The sequence below is a fragment of the Mixophyes fleayi genome, chromosome 8 (genome assembly GCF_038048845.1).
Source record: "Mixophyes fleayi isolate aMixFle1 chromosome 8, aMixFle1.hap1, whole genome shotgun sequence".
Taxonomy (NCBI): domain Eukaryota; kingdom Metazoa; phylum Chordata; class Amphibia; order Anura; family Limnodynastidae; genus Mixophyes; species Mixophyes fleayi.
The window spans coordinates 38,004,647-38,024,688 of record NC_134409.1 but is presented as its reverse complement, the minus strand read 5'-3'; the positions used below and the strand labels follow the sequence as shown (position 1 = coordinate 38,024,688).

Genomic DNA, 20,042 nt, shown 5'->3' with positions numbered 1-20,042 from the left:
CTCCCTACAGAACTTTACCCAGAGCATCACACTGCCTTTGCTAGCTTCTTCCCATAATGCATCCTGGTGCCATCTCTTTCCCAGGTAAACACACACGCTACTGGCCATGCACATGATGTTAAAGAAAATGTGATTCATCAGACTAGACCAGCCCTTTGTAGGTGCTTTTGGCAGTGGACAGGGGTCAGCATGGGCACTCTGACCGGTCTGCTGCAGCACAGCCCCATACGCAGCAAGCTGTCATCCACTGTGTGTTCTGACACTTTTCTATCATAGCCACTATTAACTTTTTCAGCAATTTGAGCCACAGTCGCTCTTCTGTGGGATTGGACCAGACAGGCTAGCCTTCACTTCCCATGTACATCATTGAGCTTTTGACGCCCATGACAATGATGCTTATTCAACGGTTGTCCTTTCTTGAAGCACTTTTGGTAGTTACTAACTTCCGCATACTGAGCACAGCTATCACTGTCGGCTATTTGTTTTATTTTAATGTACTGTTAATGTGCTTATTAGTGCAGTACAAGTAGACAGAATTCTTTGAAACACTGTCTCATGATCCTTGGCTTGGGGAGGAGCTACTAGGCATTCATAGTAGTTACCTCCTGGCTGGAACACAAATACCATTTACCTGCTCAGGTGACTGGAGGGGGCTCTGGAGGTCATCAGACTTCCACTCAGACCGTGTGAAGCAGAAGTGATTCCATCTGTTGTGTAGGAAGACTTTATGATCCATGCTCCTTCACTGTATTTGATAACACCACCGACACGTTTCCATTAAGGCTGGATGAAACTCAAATCACAGACAGCACTCTGATCCAGCTGATGGCTCTTAGCAGCAGGTCTACCATACCTTCCGATTTCGGGGAGTGAGCACTTCTACCATTTCATAAGATGAGCTCATTATTCATTTATCTGCTTTCATGTGTTTTTGACCTTATCACTTATCACTGGTTTATACTTAAACCAACTTTGAGGGAATGTCTGATAATTGCTTTGTCCTTGAGACACATGATGTCACCAAAAAGGGTTAACCAACTAATAACCAATCAAAACAGCACTCCTGAGCTCTTCTTTGTGTGTTTGTTTGCTATCACAATCATCAGCATTTAGGTGTGGAATATATATCACTGGAGGGTGTTTGCCCTCTCAGGTACAATTTTTGGACCTCCAAAGGGAATGCTGTAAGGAAAGTTTTCTTAATAGGAAGGTATATCACTGTAGCTGGCATATACATTCCAGTGTAAAGTCTCAATTTAAGGGCATCTTTAAGATAAGGGTACCTTTTATAATATCAACAGTTTTAAGTAATGCTCTAATCTGGTGATTTGATTCAAAGTGCTGGCACTGTAGATACTAAACATTAAGTCTCTCATTGTTATACAGTCATTCCTCTTAGCCAGCGACATACACCTTCTAAAATGTTTAAAAATTCAATACATTCCATCAAGAATACACCCAAGGTGTTACAAAGTCGGCACTAATCACAATAACTGGGAAACCTTATAGTCCAAATTAGTCCAGCAAAGGTTACCTTAAATGAAATAGGAGAACATTTGATTCCAGTTGCTGCTTCCCAAATAGAAACAAAGATAAATGTCACATGGGTAATCATAGTCAACCATTAAACTGAAGTTTCTCTTCGCTCCTGTCCCTTCAAAGGACATCACAATACATCAAATGCAGGGAGATTTTAGATCGATAAAATGTATGCACTTACAATTATGCTAAATGAAGCCGACTTGGACAGTCCTCTCGCCTTTTTATATAACTTGTCCAACTGTCCTGGATGGAGAAAAGCTGAAGAGAATCACAAGTAATCACAAGCATTTAAGTGGGAAAACACTTAATTATAGATTAAAAGCTCAAATCTATCTACCGTGTATAAATCAGTTGAACTGTATCCAGTATGCTCCCTGTGATATGACATGAAGTATCTCTTCCTCCAGCATCCTATACAAGCTTCCAGTGAAAACACTGATCACGATTGGCCATAATACTTAGAATTTACTGATCATTACAGTACACCCCATTGCCTAGGAGACTGCATGACAATCATGTATATGCTAGGGTTAGATATATCTCTGGAGCTAGGTAGGCAAATGCATTGAAACTACTGCTGATGACTATCTTTTAAAAGGAATTTCTTTCAGTGTTAATGGTTACACCCCTTCTCTGGCCACTTAGTCAAATCTTGGAGCCAGTAGGAACTATGAAGCTAAAAGCGTGTATGTACTGTAGACAGGGCCGGTGCTAGGGTCCACGGCGCCCTTGGCATTTTTAAAAAATCGCCGCCCCTCCTCTCCTTACCTTGTCTCACCACCGCCGCCTCTCTGCTCCGTCTCCTCCCCTCCACTCACTGACACTAGTAAGTGGAGGGGAGGAGACGGAACAGAGAGGCGGCGGTGGTGACAAAATAGCCTCTAGCCCCCCCCCCCCCCCCCCCCCCCTCCCCGTCCATCTGAATGCTGTGCGGCGGCCGTGACAGGTATGGTTAGCGGTCGCCGCACAGTTTTAAAGCATTTTAAAATTCTGTGGCGCCCTCCAGAGCCTGGCGCCCTAGGCAAGTGCCTAACCTTGCCTAATGGGAGCGCCGGGCCTGACTGTAGAGCAAAGCAAATGGCAAAGCTTTGTCCCTTCTACCTCACAATGTTATTATGGGGGGTCATTCACATCTCTTTCCTGTTTTAGTCATGCAGCAAACAGTGCATTCTGACATCTTAATATTGTGTTTAATATTTTAAAATTGTAGCACTTTTTTTTTTTTGTTATAGATTGATATGTGTAAATTTTACAATAGAACTTTTGGGGGGAATGAAAAGCAAATGGAAAAATTAAATTTTGACATGTCTTCCATAAGCATCTCGTTCATCGGTGACCTCAAAAAAAAATTAGTCTTTAGCGAAGTACTTGGTGTCTTAATCTGGGCTCACACCATGTACTGTTTGGTTTTTTTCCAACTTCATACCAGGTGGGTCGGGGTAGTAGTGATTTTTACTTTCTTCTACCTGTCATTTGGGGGAATGGTCAGAGTAAAGTAAAATGATCAACCTAAAGTAAAAGAATCCAGAATAATCCTAGGTGCCTTTACTTGGTACCCTTTGGTGGGGACTCAGGATAAAATAATGTTAGCCCTAGACAAATTAAATATATAGCCATTCAGTTCCATACCCATGGTCCTCGGTGCCCCTTCCATAAGTGGGATGGTAGAGTACCAAGTTGTGTGTGAACAAGTTATCTCCATATAGTCATAGCTGATTCAATAACTCCTATTGGTCTAAATAAATCTCCAAGTCTGATCACTTTTAAGGACTGAAATCCTATGGTTACAATGACCTTATTACACAACTCTCTCCTTAAAGGCACAAATACAGGTAAACATTATTAATTAATTCCGCCCACAAATACAATCTGTCATTATTATTTTTTTTCGGGGCGGGGGGGTGTGTTTCCCTCTCCATCCTACCCCCACCCCCCTCTTCAAAAATAACATTATTTCCATTATATGGCTTGTGTAAAACAGTAGATGTTGACATCCAGCCCTAAGCATCCTGTTTGTAAACTCCTTGATATGAGAAATTATTTCAGGTTAGGTGTCTTGGTTGTAATTTAATTTTTTGGGAGATGTTGCACTGTATATTTAAATCTGATTTACAATAGAACACACAAAATCAATTCATAATTTTATATTTGCATTTTAGGCTAACAAGGGTATTAAACGGAGAGCAGATACTACAACTCCAGCTGTGCCACTTAATTTAACCAGTTGTGAATCCTCTCCTAATGTGCCTGAACCAAGGCAAGCCCAAGTAACTCCAAGATCTGAGACTCCTCGAGTGGATACTTCAGTCAAAGATCTTCCTGATTCTCCGCAGAGAGTTCAAACAGCCGGTCATCATCCACTGTCTGAACAGCTGAAACACTGCAAGAACATTCTAAACGAGATGATGTCCAAAAAGTATGCGAATTGTGCCTGGCCTTTCTACAAGCCTCTGGAGTCTGCATCCCTTAGTCTGCCTGGTTACAGTGATATGATGAACTGTCCCATGGATCTGGGAACTATCAGAGTAAGTTCAGCTTTAGCATAATCCTTCCATTTCAAAGCTAGAGGGCGCTGCAGTACAGCATTACACATTAATAGCTTCAAACTGCATTATTACGGATCTACCAGGAATACCCACACAAAATCTATATTTAAAAACATTCACATATGAGCCAGTGCTGTGGGTGCTTGAGCACCCTCAATATTTGTACTTCTGCAGCAACTAACCATGTCTATGCTTTGTACTTGGTCATTTCTCTAGTGCAGTTTGGAATTCTGGTTGATGTGGGTTAAATCACATATTTCCTAGGAACCAGTTGCCAAATATTCCCACAAAACTGCCTTCAAGCAGTTCATGTAGATTGATGCTTGACTGCCTTCCCTATACATCACTCCTGTAACCTCCTCCCCCACTGTAAATCATTGTAAACCGAAAAAGAACAATCCTATTTTATTATCTTCAATAACAAGGTCCTCTGGATAAAAAGAATGATTGAGCAGAAATATTATTATTTGTCATAAATATATAGCATCCTACAGCCTAAATTACTCAGCTAATTGCAGTTAACTCTCTCCAGTTTTTCATCAGTGTTTCTGTATCTTCTTTATCAAATCAACATTTTGCTGCTCTTCCCTTAATCAATTGTATAGTGATTATCATCTTCAGGAGAAGAGTTGTACAGAGCAGGAAAAATCTAGAAACTGAAAGTTATTCTATGAAATTCTGTGCAAAAAACTTTTAGTTATTTATAATGTTGGCAAAATGAAGGTTATTGAAAGCATAGTTTGTTTGAAATAAACTTCCAACAGATGTCCAAAATGAAATAAAAGGGACCTAAGCTTTAAATAAACCCAAGAACTGCCAAAGGTTAAAAGTATACTAATAGTAAGTGCAATAAGCAGACTAATTGTACTTATACCTGCCATAAATATTATATTACTAGTTCTCACTGTTGGTATAGGCCTCCCTCTATCCATATTGCTGACTGCACACTCTACTAAGCACTTGTAGTTTACTGGGTCACACAACTGCTTACAGTGGCTGCTTGATCTGGTCTATTGAACACTCCTATCAGTTGATATGTAACTATTTTGCTAGTTGTTCTCACATATTTACATTGTATCTTGTATAACCAGTGTATTGAGAGGAAGCTGCTGGGCTGTGTCCTGTTGGAAAGTGTAAATCTGTTTTGGGTTTTCCCCATGAATGGCTATTACCCCAGTTTGGTTAAATATATAAATACTCATGATTAACAATATTTCAATGGTTGTGCTGACATAGAACGTACATGGACCACTTGGATGGATCTTCTGGCAGTGGATTGTTTTTGGACCAGACCTATATTCAGGATTGTCATTGTGGGCCTGTTCTTCCACAGATCAGTCTCCCTTTCCCTCCCTGCTGTAGGTTATAGTCTCACTTGGGTTTGTTCTGCCATAAAGGATAGGACCTGGAGTTTCTCCCCAGTGTTTCTAGCGTTTGGTATTTAAGCTAGTTTTTATTTAGACATTATATGCAGTGACAGCCGACTGGTTGGGATGTGACGTCCTTTCTTTACTGCATATTTTTATACTGCACTGGCTACCATCTATTACTAGTTCTTCTGGTCCTCCTGGTAATAAACATTTATTGTTTGAATACAGAAGTCATGTTGGGTATGTAGACACTACAACATATTTTATTTGTGTACTTTTACAAACTTTATGGCACCCTTTTTTTCCCTGTGATGGATTGCTGTGAAACTTGTTTGCATATTACAAACCTATAAAGTATATACAGTACCACCATAGCACCAATGTCATATACACTCCAATTGTAGTCCTATAGTCCTCCTTTTATCTGCTCTATGTGCACAGTAATGGAATCCAAAGTGATTATTAAATGAGGGTCTTCCAACCAATAGGGTTCCACTCTGCTATATTTGTTATTTCCCACATTTAATAATAGCCTGTACCAGTCCGCACACCTCCACAACAGCTCATGTTTTGAGGCTTTTTGTCTGTAGAAACAGGTGAGATCATTACGGACCGGGCCAAATAGATTAACTCGCTTGTGGTGATTAAAGAGATCCTGAAAACATGAGCTGTTGGGGAGGAGTGAGGACTGGAGTTGAGAAACGCTGTCCTATATGCCCAACACCACTGTATGATCATTTAGAAATGCACTTGTTTTTTCCTTACATTCTGACCATGAGTTACCTGTGTTTTGATGAAGGATAAAATGGACAATGGACAGTATAAAGACACACGGGAGTTTGCGTCTGATGTTCGGTTAATGTTCATGAATTGTTACAAGCACAATCCGCCGGATAACGAAGTGGTGAACCTAGCCAGGACGCTACAGGTAGGTGACTTGTGTTTATTAATATTACATAGTCTCCATAGGCCCACACAGGAGAGGGTTACGGATGTCTTGTTTCCCTCTCTATACCCCATATATTGAATGGCTGGTTTGTGCTTTTTGTTTTGTTCCCCTCGTGTTCAGCTGATACATGAGCATTTTACACACGGGCTTCTCTCTTCAGGGCAGTGTGATTTCTAGACTGTCCTGCAGCCTTGTACTCTTAAAATGGAACATCTGAGACTTCTACTATCCTTATTTTACAGTACAAGAAATTATTAACACTGATATGTCTATAGTAAAGCATCGTACATTGTCAAACTCAGTACCTTTTGTCACATTACACCATGGAAATTGAAATAAATTAAATCAAACCAGCTTTATTCACACATCTTGCCTTACAACATTCAACTAACAGAAAAAAGGAAATTGTTCTGCAAATTAATAAAAAAAATAAAAATGAAAAAGTAGAATAACAGGGTTGGAAAAGTAATCAGTCCCCTGATTTCATACTTTGTAGAACCACCTTTGCTGTAATTATCTGTTTGGATACGTCTCTACCCGCTTTGTGCACCTAGATTGGGGAATACTTGAACAATTCTGCAAAGGAGAATGGACAAGTTGTCACATTTTTTGGTGTGGGGTGATGGCCTGGTCTCCAAGGCCATCCACAGACTTTCTACTTTCCTGTGTAGGTCAGGGCTCGGACTTCACCAGTCAAGGGCATTCACCTTCCTCTCCTTATAGCTGGGTACACACTGAAGAATTGTTCAGACCGACGTGCTATCTCAAATGATTATACCTACGACTGAAGGTCCGATTCATGCATACACCCTGACACGATTTACCTTCAGATCTGTGCTCTTCATCTGGTCCTTTGTCTGGTCCTCTAGTCCGGAGAATGACAGCACAATATTCATTCATTCACTACTGTCACATTGTCACACTGATTAAAACCATCTTGTAATAACTATTCGCATGTCCTAACAAATTTCGTTTGCTTCTGTGACTCTGAAACAAAATATTCTCTCTCAGAACGAACAAATGAATTATTCCTTCTACAGCACTCTCTACATTTATTCACTCTGACATTCAGTGCTAACATCGGCTGAAAAGAGCCCGACTCTGTAAACTCTATGGAGATCGTCAGCATGAGTGCATACACACTGCATGATCGTTAGGTGATTGATCGGAAAAAATTGGACGGTACGACCAACCAAATGAGGCGATAATCGTCTATTTGGGCAGACTTTCGACCATCGTGTCACTGCACACACTGACCTGACTTTCGAACGAGCGGTCGTATGTCGGCTGGTGGAGCCGATTATTGGACAAAATCCCTGTAGTGTGTACCCAGCTTAAGCCACTGCATTGATTTTCATAGCGCTTGGAGTTTACTCCAAAAAGTTCTATGTTGGTCTCATCTGACTATACAACCTTATACCACATGGCATCAGAATCGAAGTGTTTTTTTTGCAAAGTGCAAATGAGACAGAGAAGCTTCTTGTCACCCTGTCATACAGGGCAGCTTTGTGTAAAGCTTGTCAGATGTTGCATGCACAGACTGACCAGTCTCGGCCATAAAGACTTGTAACTCCTTCAAAGTTGCCATTGGCCTCTTGGTAGCTGATCTATATCCTCCTGGCTCTGTCATCCAGTTTGGAGGGGCGGCCTGATATAGGTTAGGTGTTGGTGGTTCCATACTCTTTCAACTTCTCAATAATGCTTTGAACGGTGAGGGAGAGTAAAAGCCTTAAAAATCTTTTTGTATTCTTCTTTTAAATTGTGCCTTTCCACAACTTTATCCCAGAGCCCTTTGGAAACCACCTTTCCAACCATGGTGAATTCTTTGCTTTACGGGCATTACTAGTAGTGGAATCCTCAAGGAACCGCTGGTTTTATTGTGAGGTAATCAAAACCATTACAGTGGATGTCAGGTGGTGGCCAGTTAGCCTGTTGTGTGATCTGCAAGGTTATTAGTTGTACGTGAGAAAGTTTATAATAGTTAATCTAAGGGTATGATCACTTAACCAAACCAGGTATTTTAGTATTTACATTTATATTATTTGTTAAGAATGTTTGTAAATATTTTCACTTTGTTACAGTTGCTCCTGATTGCAAACCCATGTTCTAGCATGTATATACAATCGTCATCACTACCACTCTGCACCTGCACTGTAGCTGGTGCAAGTGATACGACTGAAAAACCTGGACCTTTAAAGATGCCCAAAGCCTGAATCAGATGCTGCTGTGTGCTGGAGCTTGAGAGGACCTTACTGGACATCTGACGTTGTACATATACCCCACCCACCCTCGTTTCACCCATGCAGTTCAACACAAAATGCGACGTGTATCGGCATTTACATTCCTTAATGAATCTGGCCCTGTAGTTTTTTTTTTATTCTATTTGAAATGAATTTTTGCTGACACCTTTTAGAGTAGCAGAAATTGATTATACTCTGTATTGATTGATATACATGGTATAGGGTGTATATATACATGTTATATATTGTTTTTGTGTGGGTTTAATTTGCAGGATGTTTTTGAGATGATGTTTGCCAAAATCCCAGATGAGCCTGTTGATAAGGCCATATACCCACAAGCCACGCTCGGGAGATACAAGCCATCCTCCAGCGACAGCACAAGCTGCTCAGACAGCTCCTCCTCAGATTCAGAAGACGAGAGAGCCCAGCGACTGGCCTTACTACAAGAGCAGGTGAACTTGTGTTCTGGGTTATTTATGTTGTAGATTTTTCTAGAACTTCCAGGTGACCATTATATTGTGTGTTCTAAATTACACTGGTGGAGACTTTTTTTTTTTAAACTGCTTTATTTTTCCTGTTTTAAAAGCTGAAAGTGGTACATGAGCAGCTTAAAGCTTTAGCAGAAGGACCTCCGGCCAAAATTAAGAAAAAGGCAAAGAAAGACAAGAAAAAGAAAACCTTAAAGGAGAAGAAAAAGAAGCTTAAAAAGAAAGCGCTCCAAAATAAAAAAAATAAAAAAAACAAACGGAAGGAAATGAAGAAGAAATCTGTACTGAAGTAAGACAAGTCATAATAAACACGTGTTTAATGAGTTTTGATGTCATCACTTTAGTGTTCATTAGGGATACTTACGTATCATGTAAAATGATGTGCCCTCAACTGTACATTATTAGGATGTTAGAAGTCACTACCGATTTCCATGACAATATAAAAAGCATACGTGTCTCCAGATTTCCATGACGTATATAACATAACTGTCACCTTGTGCTATCATATGAGCACAGAACTCCTCAGTGCTTTCTGTTTTTTCTGTTTTATCATTCTGGTTGAGAGCCTCTTATGGGACATGTTTATCTCCATGGACACTCAAAATACATACTGGTAGTTTAATTGGGTGCTATTAAATTGCCCTTTATATCTGTGTGTGTATATTTAGACTGTAAGCTCCAATAGGGCAGGGACTGATGTGCTTGAGTTCTCTGTACAGTGCTGCGGAATTAATGGCGCTATATATATATATATATATATATATATATATATATATATATATATATATATATATATATATATATATATATATATATATATATATATATATATATATATATTACACACACTGCGACAGGATATAAACTATTGGCCTATTATAGCGCCATTGCCACCCATAAAAAATATCTTCCTAAGGTGGCCCCTCCACCCAGTGTCGGACTGGGGCATGAAGGACCCACCGGGGCACTGCAACACTAGGGGCCCACCAGAGGGGGTGTGGTCAGCCATCATAGAGGCGGGACCAGAAACTAGAGGAGGAGTGGTCAGTCCACAAAGGACAGCTAGCACCTTAGTGTAGTGTATAAAAAATACACAGTCTTGACCTGCCCCTTAGATTGGGCAGAACAGTCACCAAAAATCAGGATTGTCCCACTAGACCAGGCTTGGCTAACCTGTGACACCCCAGCCTGCACTAGACTCATTTGTCTCATTTGACAGACTGTCCTACCTGTTGTTGTCACTTTTTCCACCTGTGGTTGCTGGTTTCTATAGTTGAGGCTTGTCTGGATCCTGGAATGTTGAGGGCTCTATTTGGAAAAAATAATGGGTACATTTAGAAACGCCAACCATCCCTGCCATTAAATCAACAGCACCCACATTTAATGATTAGGCCTCTCTCCAGCCTCAACATTAAAGTAATAGTGCTCACATTTGATAAATAGATCTATTTCCCTCCAACCAACCCCAACATTAAATTAATAGTATTCCCATTTAATAAATAAACCTATTACCCTCCCTCCAAACAGCCCCAGCAATACATTAATAGCATTTACGTTTAATACATCAATTTCCTACGACCATTCCTAGCATTAAATAATTAATTTTCGCATTTAATAGCCCTCCTCCCCACACTCAGCCCCACATTCAATTATGAACACAAACCACCTCAGCATTAAAGGTCCCATCACCCCCTCTCTATAGATTTCTCTGTGCAGCCCCCCCTCACTATAGTTTAGCATAGGCAGCCCCCCCTCACTATAGTTTAGTATAGTCAGCCCCCCCTATAGTTTAGCATAGATAGGCAGCCCCCATATGCCACACAGTAGTGCCCCCAATGTTATGCCACCCAGTAGTGCATTTATTATATATATATATATATATCTATCTCTATCCATATCCTATTTGCTGGCGTATAAGACTACTTTTTTGCCCTGAAAAACATGCCTCCAAGTGGGGTCGTCTTATACACCGGGTCCAGTATCGCGCGGTATCCAGTGTGGCCGCGGCGGGTCATCAGCGTGGCTGCGGCGAGCATCAGCATTGTACAGTACAATACAGCATAGAAAATGTCCAGCAGTCAAACCCCTATCAACCCTATCATGGCACCAGCAAAAAGAAAGACATATGATGCAAGTTTTAAACTTAAAGTTGTAAACTTTGCCATGGAACATAATAATTGTGCTGCTGCAAGACAATATGGAGTAACAGAAAAGATGGTTCGGGACTGGAAATCAAATGAAAAAGCATTAAAGATTATGCCAAGGGGTAAGTGTGCACTTGCTCTCTCCCTCTATTTGTTATCTTCCTTCTATCATTGACTAGTGAATTACGTTTAATAAATTTGCACTGTTTTATGTTTACTGTACATGTTTGATAACATACAGCCCTGTGACAGTTTTCCTGCATGTCATAGGCATTCGAATATAAATTAACATGTTGAAATCAAATCTGATGTTCTTTTACGCTTTATTTGGTGTGTGAAAGGTGTGCAGAAGAGGGGGTAGTCTTATACGGCGAGTATATAACAAACTCTATATTTTGAGTGGAAATGTTGGGGGTCGTCTTATACGCCGGCAAATACGGTATATATTTATTTTTTTGGGGAACTTACTCTCTACCCCTGATAACTTAAGTGGATATCATTGTGATCTATGTAATAGCTACTGGTGAAGAACACCGTAAATAAACTTAATATGCTGAGAGAATGTCTAAACATATAGAGAGGGTGTGAAATTCTGAATACCGGCAAGAGAAAACGGACAACTAAATTATCTATTTTAAACAACATCGGTACATTGGATAATTGCTCCGATACAAGTCTGATAAGAAAAGTTATCCATTCATGAAAATTAATGGATAATTGGGAAGATAATAGGTCAGGATGTTTTAAACGTTGTACTTTCTGTTTGTTTAGGGGTTAACTTTAACCTGTGCTGACTATGGATATTGGCCGTTACAGTGTTAGGCTGACTTGAAGCGGCTATCAAAAGAAACATCTATACCAAACTTAGAAAGAAGGTTATAATAAGTTAACCTTAGGAAATTGATTATACTAAGGATAAAATATCCCCTTGAATTAAAATACATATGATTGCTGTGTTTTAAGTATAGAGCTGCTTCGGGAAGAACTCGCCAAAGCGATGAACCCGACAATAACTCTATTCTAGATTCAAACAAGGTTGTGATTTGTGATATGTATTATATAATTATGTATAAAAAGCACTATATATTTTTGTATAAAATTTCATGAAAATGTGGAAGAATTCAGTTTGCTTGTAATCAATTAGAGACTCTAGTAACACCTGCTCGGTGATACAGGAACCCGTGCCGCCGATGTGAAAGCTGCGGGTGAGAATATTGAAATCCATTGAATTGATATACGAAGTGCTTTTTTATTATTTTTCTTTTTAACAGTTTTTTTTTTTATAATTATTATATATATGTTGCATGCTATGCTATTTGTAAAAAAGAATAAGTATGTTTGCCATAACTAAGATCTGATTGGAAGTGATGTAACTTTGAGGCGGAAGCCTAATTAGAAAAACCTGATAAGACTTTCCCTATAAAAAGGCAAGGGAATGTAGATGAAATTATTCCTCCTGATGAAGTTGGTCACAACGAAACGCGTAGAGGATTGAATAAGCAGACCAGATACAAGTTTGTTAGTCACGGACCATCCACTCGTGTTCGTCTCATTCTATAAGCTGTTTTACAAGAAACTTTTTGGTATGTGTATATTTTTATGAATTTATACCATTAAAAGTCTGATGATGCACTATGGAAGCTCCCGTTTCTGCTTGATTATATATATATATATATATATATATATATATATATATATATATATATTTTATATAATTTATATATATATATTTAGTATAAACAAATGGTTAATATACTTACTGATATGTTGATTGCTGCAGGCTCTTTGCTCCTTCTCCCTTCTTCAGCGGCGGCAGGAACATAAGCTGACAGGGGGAAGGGGCGTGTCGCATGATTGCAGCTGCGATCGCAATTGAAAGTTTACTGGGTGTCACTGACAGCCTATCAGTGACAGCCAGTCATCTTTCATCTTTCAATTGCGATCGCAATTGAGCAGCGGGGACGTGGCGGAGATGACCCTCGTGAGGACGGGCCTCAAGGTAAGCTCCGCCCATGGGTAAAAGGGGGTGTGGCCATAAGGTAGCCGGGCCTACCGGTGATTTTACCGTTAGCCCGCTGGGCCAGTCCGACGCTGCCTCCACCTCTGGCCAGAGTCTTTGGGGCTGATACATTCAGCCATTTAATTGGTTTGTGTTAACCAACATTAAATGACTGTGGCAGGGGTGTGTGAGTGAGCGGACCAGTCACAAGCCACAATCTCTCTTTCTCTCCACCCCCACTCCAGATTTTGCTCTGTAAGATTGTATGTAAAGGTAGCTACACAGATTTACAGAATTGGCCTAATTGCTGAAAGACTAAATCTGATCCCAGTAGTGGGTGTGTTGCCATACAGTGGTCACCCACTGTCTGCACTTTTGTCAGAGAACGATATAAATCCACACTGAGCTCAAATATTCTTGGTCATCTATTGTGATCTGGGGAACCCCCTCCTCCCCCCTCAGACAGGATTCTTGGCAGGTTTGATCTGAATCATCCAAACTGACGGACACAATTAACACATGTGCCCATCATAAACCACATTGGGAAACTTTCAGTGAAAATGTATTTGTAGAATGAAAACTCTTGTACAATTTTTGTTTTTGGGCTTGTTTTTTTTTTGTATTTTATTATGTTTTTGATCTTCATTAATTCACCACATGAAATAGTTTGTTTAAAGAGCCAAAAGATGGAAATGTTTATGCACTCTTGGGGCTTAATTTATCAAGCTGCGGGTTTGAAAGTGGAGATGTTGCCTATAGCAACCAATCAGATTCTATTTATCATTTATTTAGTACATTCTACATAATAACTAGAAACGGTTTGGTTGCTATAGGCAACATTTCCACTTTTTCAAACCCGCAACTTGATAAATGTACCCCTTGGTCTTTGTATGTAAGTCTACTAAATATAGAAATGAAAGGCTTGCAATCTATAAGTTTTCTATATTTTAGCGATTCAAAGAAGAAGAAGAAAAAGAAGCTGCCAGTATCTGACGATGAAGATCACGTCAAGCCTATGAGTTATGATGAAAAGAGACAGCTAAGTTTGGACATAAACAAACTCCCAGGAGATAAGCTGGGTCGCATCGTCCATATCCTCCAGTCTAGGGAGGTGTCGCTGAAAGACTCCAATCCTCAGGAAATTGAAATAGATTTCGAGACCTTGAAACCATCAACTTTGAGACACTTGGAAAGATATGTCATGATTAGTCTCCGAAAGAGACCCAAAAAATCAAATGGTATGTGCAATGGATAGAGGACCTCTCTATGAAAAGGACAGAATTTAGAGGAATATTAATCCTTTTATTTTATTTGCAGCTGAAAAGTCCTCAAAATCGAAAGATCAGCTGAATAAGGAAAAGAAACAGGAGCTGGAGAAAAGACTTCTAGATGTCAGTGGGCAACTAAACTCCGCCAAGAAACCTAAACTCTCAGGTTGGTTAAGCTTGTGGCTATTTCTTATCTTTCAGATAATTCAATTGTAAAATTCTAAGTTACTTGACTAGTATGTGTTATGTCTTTGTGGATGCCTAGTACTGTAGCTGCTTTTTGTATTCAGTATTCGTGTCCTGGTTAAATGCATGTCCCAATTTTTGAAGTTGGTGAGGATTGAACAACCAGTTGTAGCCAATGCAATCGTGGGATGATCACAGTAGTATAGAGTATTGCAGGAGAGGAGTGTGGTGATCTTATGGGAGGCAGAGTGACCGGTCTACTTGTGTGATTCAGGACTGGGCACCATTGACATATAGAATGGTGGCTACCAGGAAGCCAGAGACAGCGTTTGATGTTGGAGGAAGCTGCTCCGGGAAGGGATGTGGGACTGCTCCTAGTACTGATGCAGGAAGATTGTGAGAAATGTGATTTTGCTAAGCTGACGACATCTTGTTGCCTTATAGCCATTTTGTTCTGTTATAGCTTAAATACAATTAGATGCACCTGTTTTGTAGGAGTAATTCATTATTTGCAAGGCTATGCTTATAAACTTGGACATACCAGACAGGAGATAAGCCAGCCCCCCCTTGGGGAGTTCTAGTGTGGATAATGAGAGAATATACTAACATCTGTGTGAAGGGAGAGTGTGTGAAGTGGTTAAAACCTTTTGGGGCGTAGTTTTCTGCAATACGTGATTTTTTGCTATATAGATAGGAACTTGTAACTAATAAAGCAGAGTTTATTGTACACTCAAACCATGCAGTGTATTTAATTCTCTCCAGCTGATGAGCTCATAACTGATAAACTGACACTTACAGGTGAACAATCTGAATTAGATTCGACAATTGTGATGTCAAACTCGCCAATATATAAAACAAAGTTCATACATTTTACCTGTTTCTATTTATGCGTTAAACAAAATGTAAAGAAAGAAGCATGTGACATACTGTAAGCGCTGGTCTATCAGAGCTTTGTCTCATTAATACGTACTTTTAAAAATACAAAATGGTGATCTAGGTGCTAAACTAACAAAAAGGTCTGTTTGTGAGAGATGCAACTCAATTTGTCTACTAGGTCAAGTTGTTATTTATCTTCGTTCCATAGGGAATTGAATTTAAGTTCCACCTTCAGAAAATGTTAATTTTGTTTCTCTACCTGCTCATTTGTGACTTTCTGGCCTTCTTTGTATTTCACCAAGATCAACTTTCCAATTGTTTGTTGCTTGTCCTGCAGATGAATCGGCTGCCGTCCCACAGGTGATTGGAGGTCCAAGTCGTCTGAGTGAGAGTAGCAGCAGTTCCTCTTCCACCTCTGACAGCAGCAGTGATTCCAGCTCCTCTGATAGCAGTGACTCTGACTCAGGTTAGATGACAACCTGGCTTTATTTAGTAGACAATGAGCTGATCTGTCTAAAATGGGACTTGGGAAAGGCTTAAATAAAGTCTTGGTATTTGCTTTTCATGCCAGTTATGAGTTGGTAAACCACATTTTTTTTTCTGATGTTAACTATATTTCACTCTCTGGACCATAATATGCAGTGCATGTTTGGTAAACCTCTGCGTACATAGCCATGTGGCGATTGCAATTCATACTTTCCAACTAAAGATAACATTTCTCAGAAGTTCAACTTGAACCTAGGAGTAAGCTCCTGTGTTGTTGTGTAATGCCTCATATACACACTGGCGTTAATTACATGTGATTTACTAGCGTTTTTAATGCCAATAAAATGCATGTAGATGGCTAGAACATTAGAAACCGTTGTCTCTAGTGTCCCAGTACCCGTTACCACCGTTACAGGTGTTTGCCAGCATTACAGTTTTTGGAACCCATCCTGTTCTATCCACATGTGTTTACTGTGGATAAATCTATTCTGGAACTTTTATGTGAGTTCCCGATGCTACTAAAAGCATCCTCACGATGCTTTATCACTGTGTTTTTACTGTTACAAAATACAAACACAACACCAACGGGTACTTGGCCGAAGGACTAAAATCTGCTATTTACAACCCAAGAGCTTTTGCTTTAAGCCCACTCCTATTATATAACATGACTTGCTCTCACAAGACTGGGCAGGTTAAATGATGTTTGGGACAATTCTCCTCCTTTTTGTAAACCACAATAAATAAATATTTTGGTATATAAAGTTTTTCTGTAAAACTGTTTAAAACCTAATTCCACTGCTAGTGATTTCATACAGATTCCACGTACAGTAGCAAAAAACAAAATCTACATACCCATAAGTATACCTCTGTTTCACCCCTTCTGCATTAAAACTGCTTAGAATAATTGGTTTTGACTGCGTGAGAGCAAATGTAGATCACCATCAGGCTGCCAAACGTATTTCATGTTTGAAATGAGATATTATATATAATATATATATTATTTTTATATTACCTTGGTGGCAACCCTTTGACTATTGAGCGGTGTTGGGACAACGAGGCCCAGCTTGAAAGCTACAGTTTGCTTAAGAGTGCATTAACGAATTCAAAATATCACATTGTAACCCCTAGCTTATAAAATAGGCATTATGAAATGTCCCATCTTGTTAGGCCATTTCTTTTTTTTTTCAATGTCCATCCAAGCTTTTGAGTATATTCTATTTGGTTTACATTAAAATTTTAGTTGCTATTTCATTTTTTGTTCTATAGGCGAACATGTTGGGTGCATTAAGTTAATCATTTATTTGTTGGCCTCCTTCATTAAAATGTTTATGATTGTTTTTATTATTAAACTTAGATGCAATCAACATATTGGTGTCCTTATTTTTATTTATGTTCTATTTTTCACCTCAGGGTGGTCTTAAACTTGCCATCACTGAAATTATTTAAATTTAAAATCTAAGAAAACCTCTATTGTAACCTGAAAAATATTTAGCGGAAAACTCTGTTTTATAATGATTGTGTGTATGGGTTTGTAATACTGTTCTATGTGTTTGGCATTTTAGGGTCCCTAGATGGTGCTGTTAACTAAGCTGTTCAGTTTTATTCTCTTCTGGTCTTTTATGTGATATCCTAAATTGTAGCTTTCAGTTATTTTATGTTTAATATGATCTACCTTGGGGCAAGGATACAGACAACCTTTTTAAAATTACTTTTTTTTAATACATAAATGATTTAACTGTTGCGCTAGGAGGAATCTGAATAATATCAGCAGGGGTGGGTAAATCAGGATGATCAACAGGCAGTGCATTACAAACCATTTCGTAGAAGACCCCAAGATACACAGTTGGATGCACAGTGGTTGTGAATTACGCTACAAAACAGTGTATGACAACATAGTGCAACAACTCTGCATCGGCAGCATATGCACCCCGTTTACTCCAAGTCATCGGCTGCATTAGCGTGAACATGTCCTTACTGTACTCTGCATACGTCAGCCTGCCCCTTTCCTCCCCCGTCCTGCCTCTCCAGTTGTAAGGAGGTGCAAGTGCCAGATACAGCCTAGTCTGCATTGGTGCATATGTGGCATGCACAGTGTGAATTTGCACAATTTACACAAACTGGCGTCAGTTCAACACTGCATCAGGCCCCAAATGAGAAGTTGCAGAATTTAGAGTAATGTATTTCAATACAACCAATTTATAGGTATTATAGCAAGTAAATATCTTATTACTGTACTTCCTCTTTAAAGCACCAGCTTAAAACGCAGGGCAAAACTGGTATTATAGCAAGGGCGGGGTTATAAAAATAGTGATCTATATTGGTATTAATCATTTTTAATGCACTTTTGTGATGAGGAAAAACCCAGTAGCGTTATAGAGGCCAGTGGGATAAAGGGAGAATTGTATATATCGGTCAGTGTTTAACTACTTAACATTTTTTTCATTAAAACCTTTATAAAGTCACACAACACCCTGACCTGTTAGTATTTTTCCATGTTTAATGCATGATTCTATTACTTTTTATATATGTGTAAATGGGGTTCGAAAATTGTTATCCCCTCTAGACAGACGCACACAAGCTGTGTATGTGTATATATATATATATATATTGGAACACTTTGTTTTTTAGCCAGTTCATTCATGAACACACACATCTACTTACTATAAAGGCCTCAGAGTAAGCCTTGCAACGTCAGTATTGTACATCTTCCTGCTCCAGTCAGTCCATTGTAGGAGATACAATTGTACTCGGTGGTGGAAGGGGAAATTTAGACGTGGCGGTATGAAATCTTTAATGGGAATGTAAGTGAATGGACTTTGATAGTATTACAATGAAGGCAGTAGAAGTGGCTGTATGGCATACTGCTGTATACACCTACATCACGGATTGTACTGCTGTGTTTGATCAGTAGTAAAGACCAGAACTGAATCAGAAATTAGTTGTCCTCCTGTTCTGGTAAATACTTGTGCTCTTTAAAATGAACACTCTCTGATTAAATATCAACAGTACCTTTATGAAGAATATTCAACTCAACCGGTCAGCATAACCTAGCAGAAATTACTTTTGCATTGTCACACGTCCATTCATTTCACTACATCAAATATAATATTAACCCCCCACCTCTAGCACCAGGCAGATGTTAGTAATATACCAAATATGGGAATATTTACAGACTTCGGGTCTGATTCAATAAGGAACGTAAATGCTGATGCTGTATTTTACATGCCCAGAACCGGACCGTACGCCAGTGAACGCAATAATATCCAATTAATCTTCGAGAGCAAGGGACCCTTATGATAGCCTTTTTAGGGACGTATTGGGGAGGAGATTGGGCGTATATACGTAGTCATTGTACAGTAAGGACGTGCCAGGCTCGAGTGCACTAAGCTGCCTCTGATTCAAGCTTTGGGATGGCTCTAAGGTACGTGTTTTTCTGTCATATCACTTGCAGCAGCTACAGAGCAGGTGTAAGTGCCGAGAGATGGTGATGACGGCTGTGTATAGATGCTAGAACATGTGTATGCAATCAGGAGCAACTGTAACAATGTATTATGTACAGTAGACATTAGTAATATTTCCTTTTTATTTAAGATACCACTATTTAATGTGTGAGTGCACCCCTCTAACTATATATGAATTGAGGATTATAATAAGGAGGGTTTACTGGATTTCTCAGTGCGGTGTAAATAGCTTTTATCCTGCAGTCTTGTCTGTTAGAGTAGACCTGGAGCAGAGCCGGATTTAGACCTCATGGGGCCCTAGGCAAGGTACTGGTTTGGGGCCCCCTCCCTGAAAAAATCCATTGCACTATAGTTTTTTTAGCATAACATATACCCCTATTCAGGGGCTGGCTGGCAGACTTTAGCCCGGGAGGGCAAGCATATAGCACTGGCCCATAAGTAGTGGCCCATTTTTAAAGGGTGGTCTCACCGCCGGCCCTGGGAGGGT

At 39.6% G+C, this 20,042-nt stretch overlaps 1 protein-coding gene across 4 annotated transcripts in view; it reads left to right on the top strand.

The window, feature by feature from the left end:
- The window catches only part of BRDT (bromodomain testis associated), a 66,006-nt gene that overhangs the window by 16,785 nt on the left and 29,179 nt on the right, over positions 1–20,042 (top strand). For all 4 annotated transcript variants that reach the window (XM_075182388.1, XM_075182387.1, XM_075182389.1 and 1 more), the window contains exons 6-12: positions 3,702–4,067; positions 6,258–6,386; positions 8,920–9,099; positions 9,234–9,424; positions 14,230–14,516; positions 14,596–14,712; positions 15,946–16,074. In XM_075182388.1, coding sequence (XP_075038489.1) covers positions 3,702–4,067; positions 6,258–6,386; positions 8,920–9,099; positions 9,234–9,424; positions 14,230–14,516; positions 14,596–14,712; positions 15,946–16,074 — 1,399 coding nt within the window. The remainder of the gene's footprint in view (positions 1–3,701; positions 4,068–6,257; positions 6,387–8,919; positions 9,100–9,233; positions 9,425–14,229; positions 14,517–14,595; positions 14,713–15,945; positions 16,075–20,042) is intronic.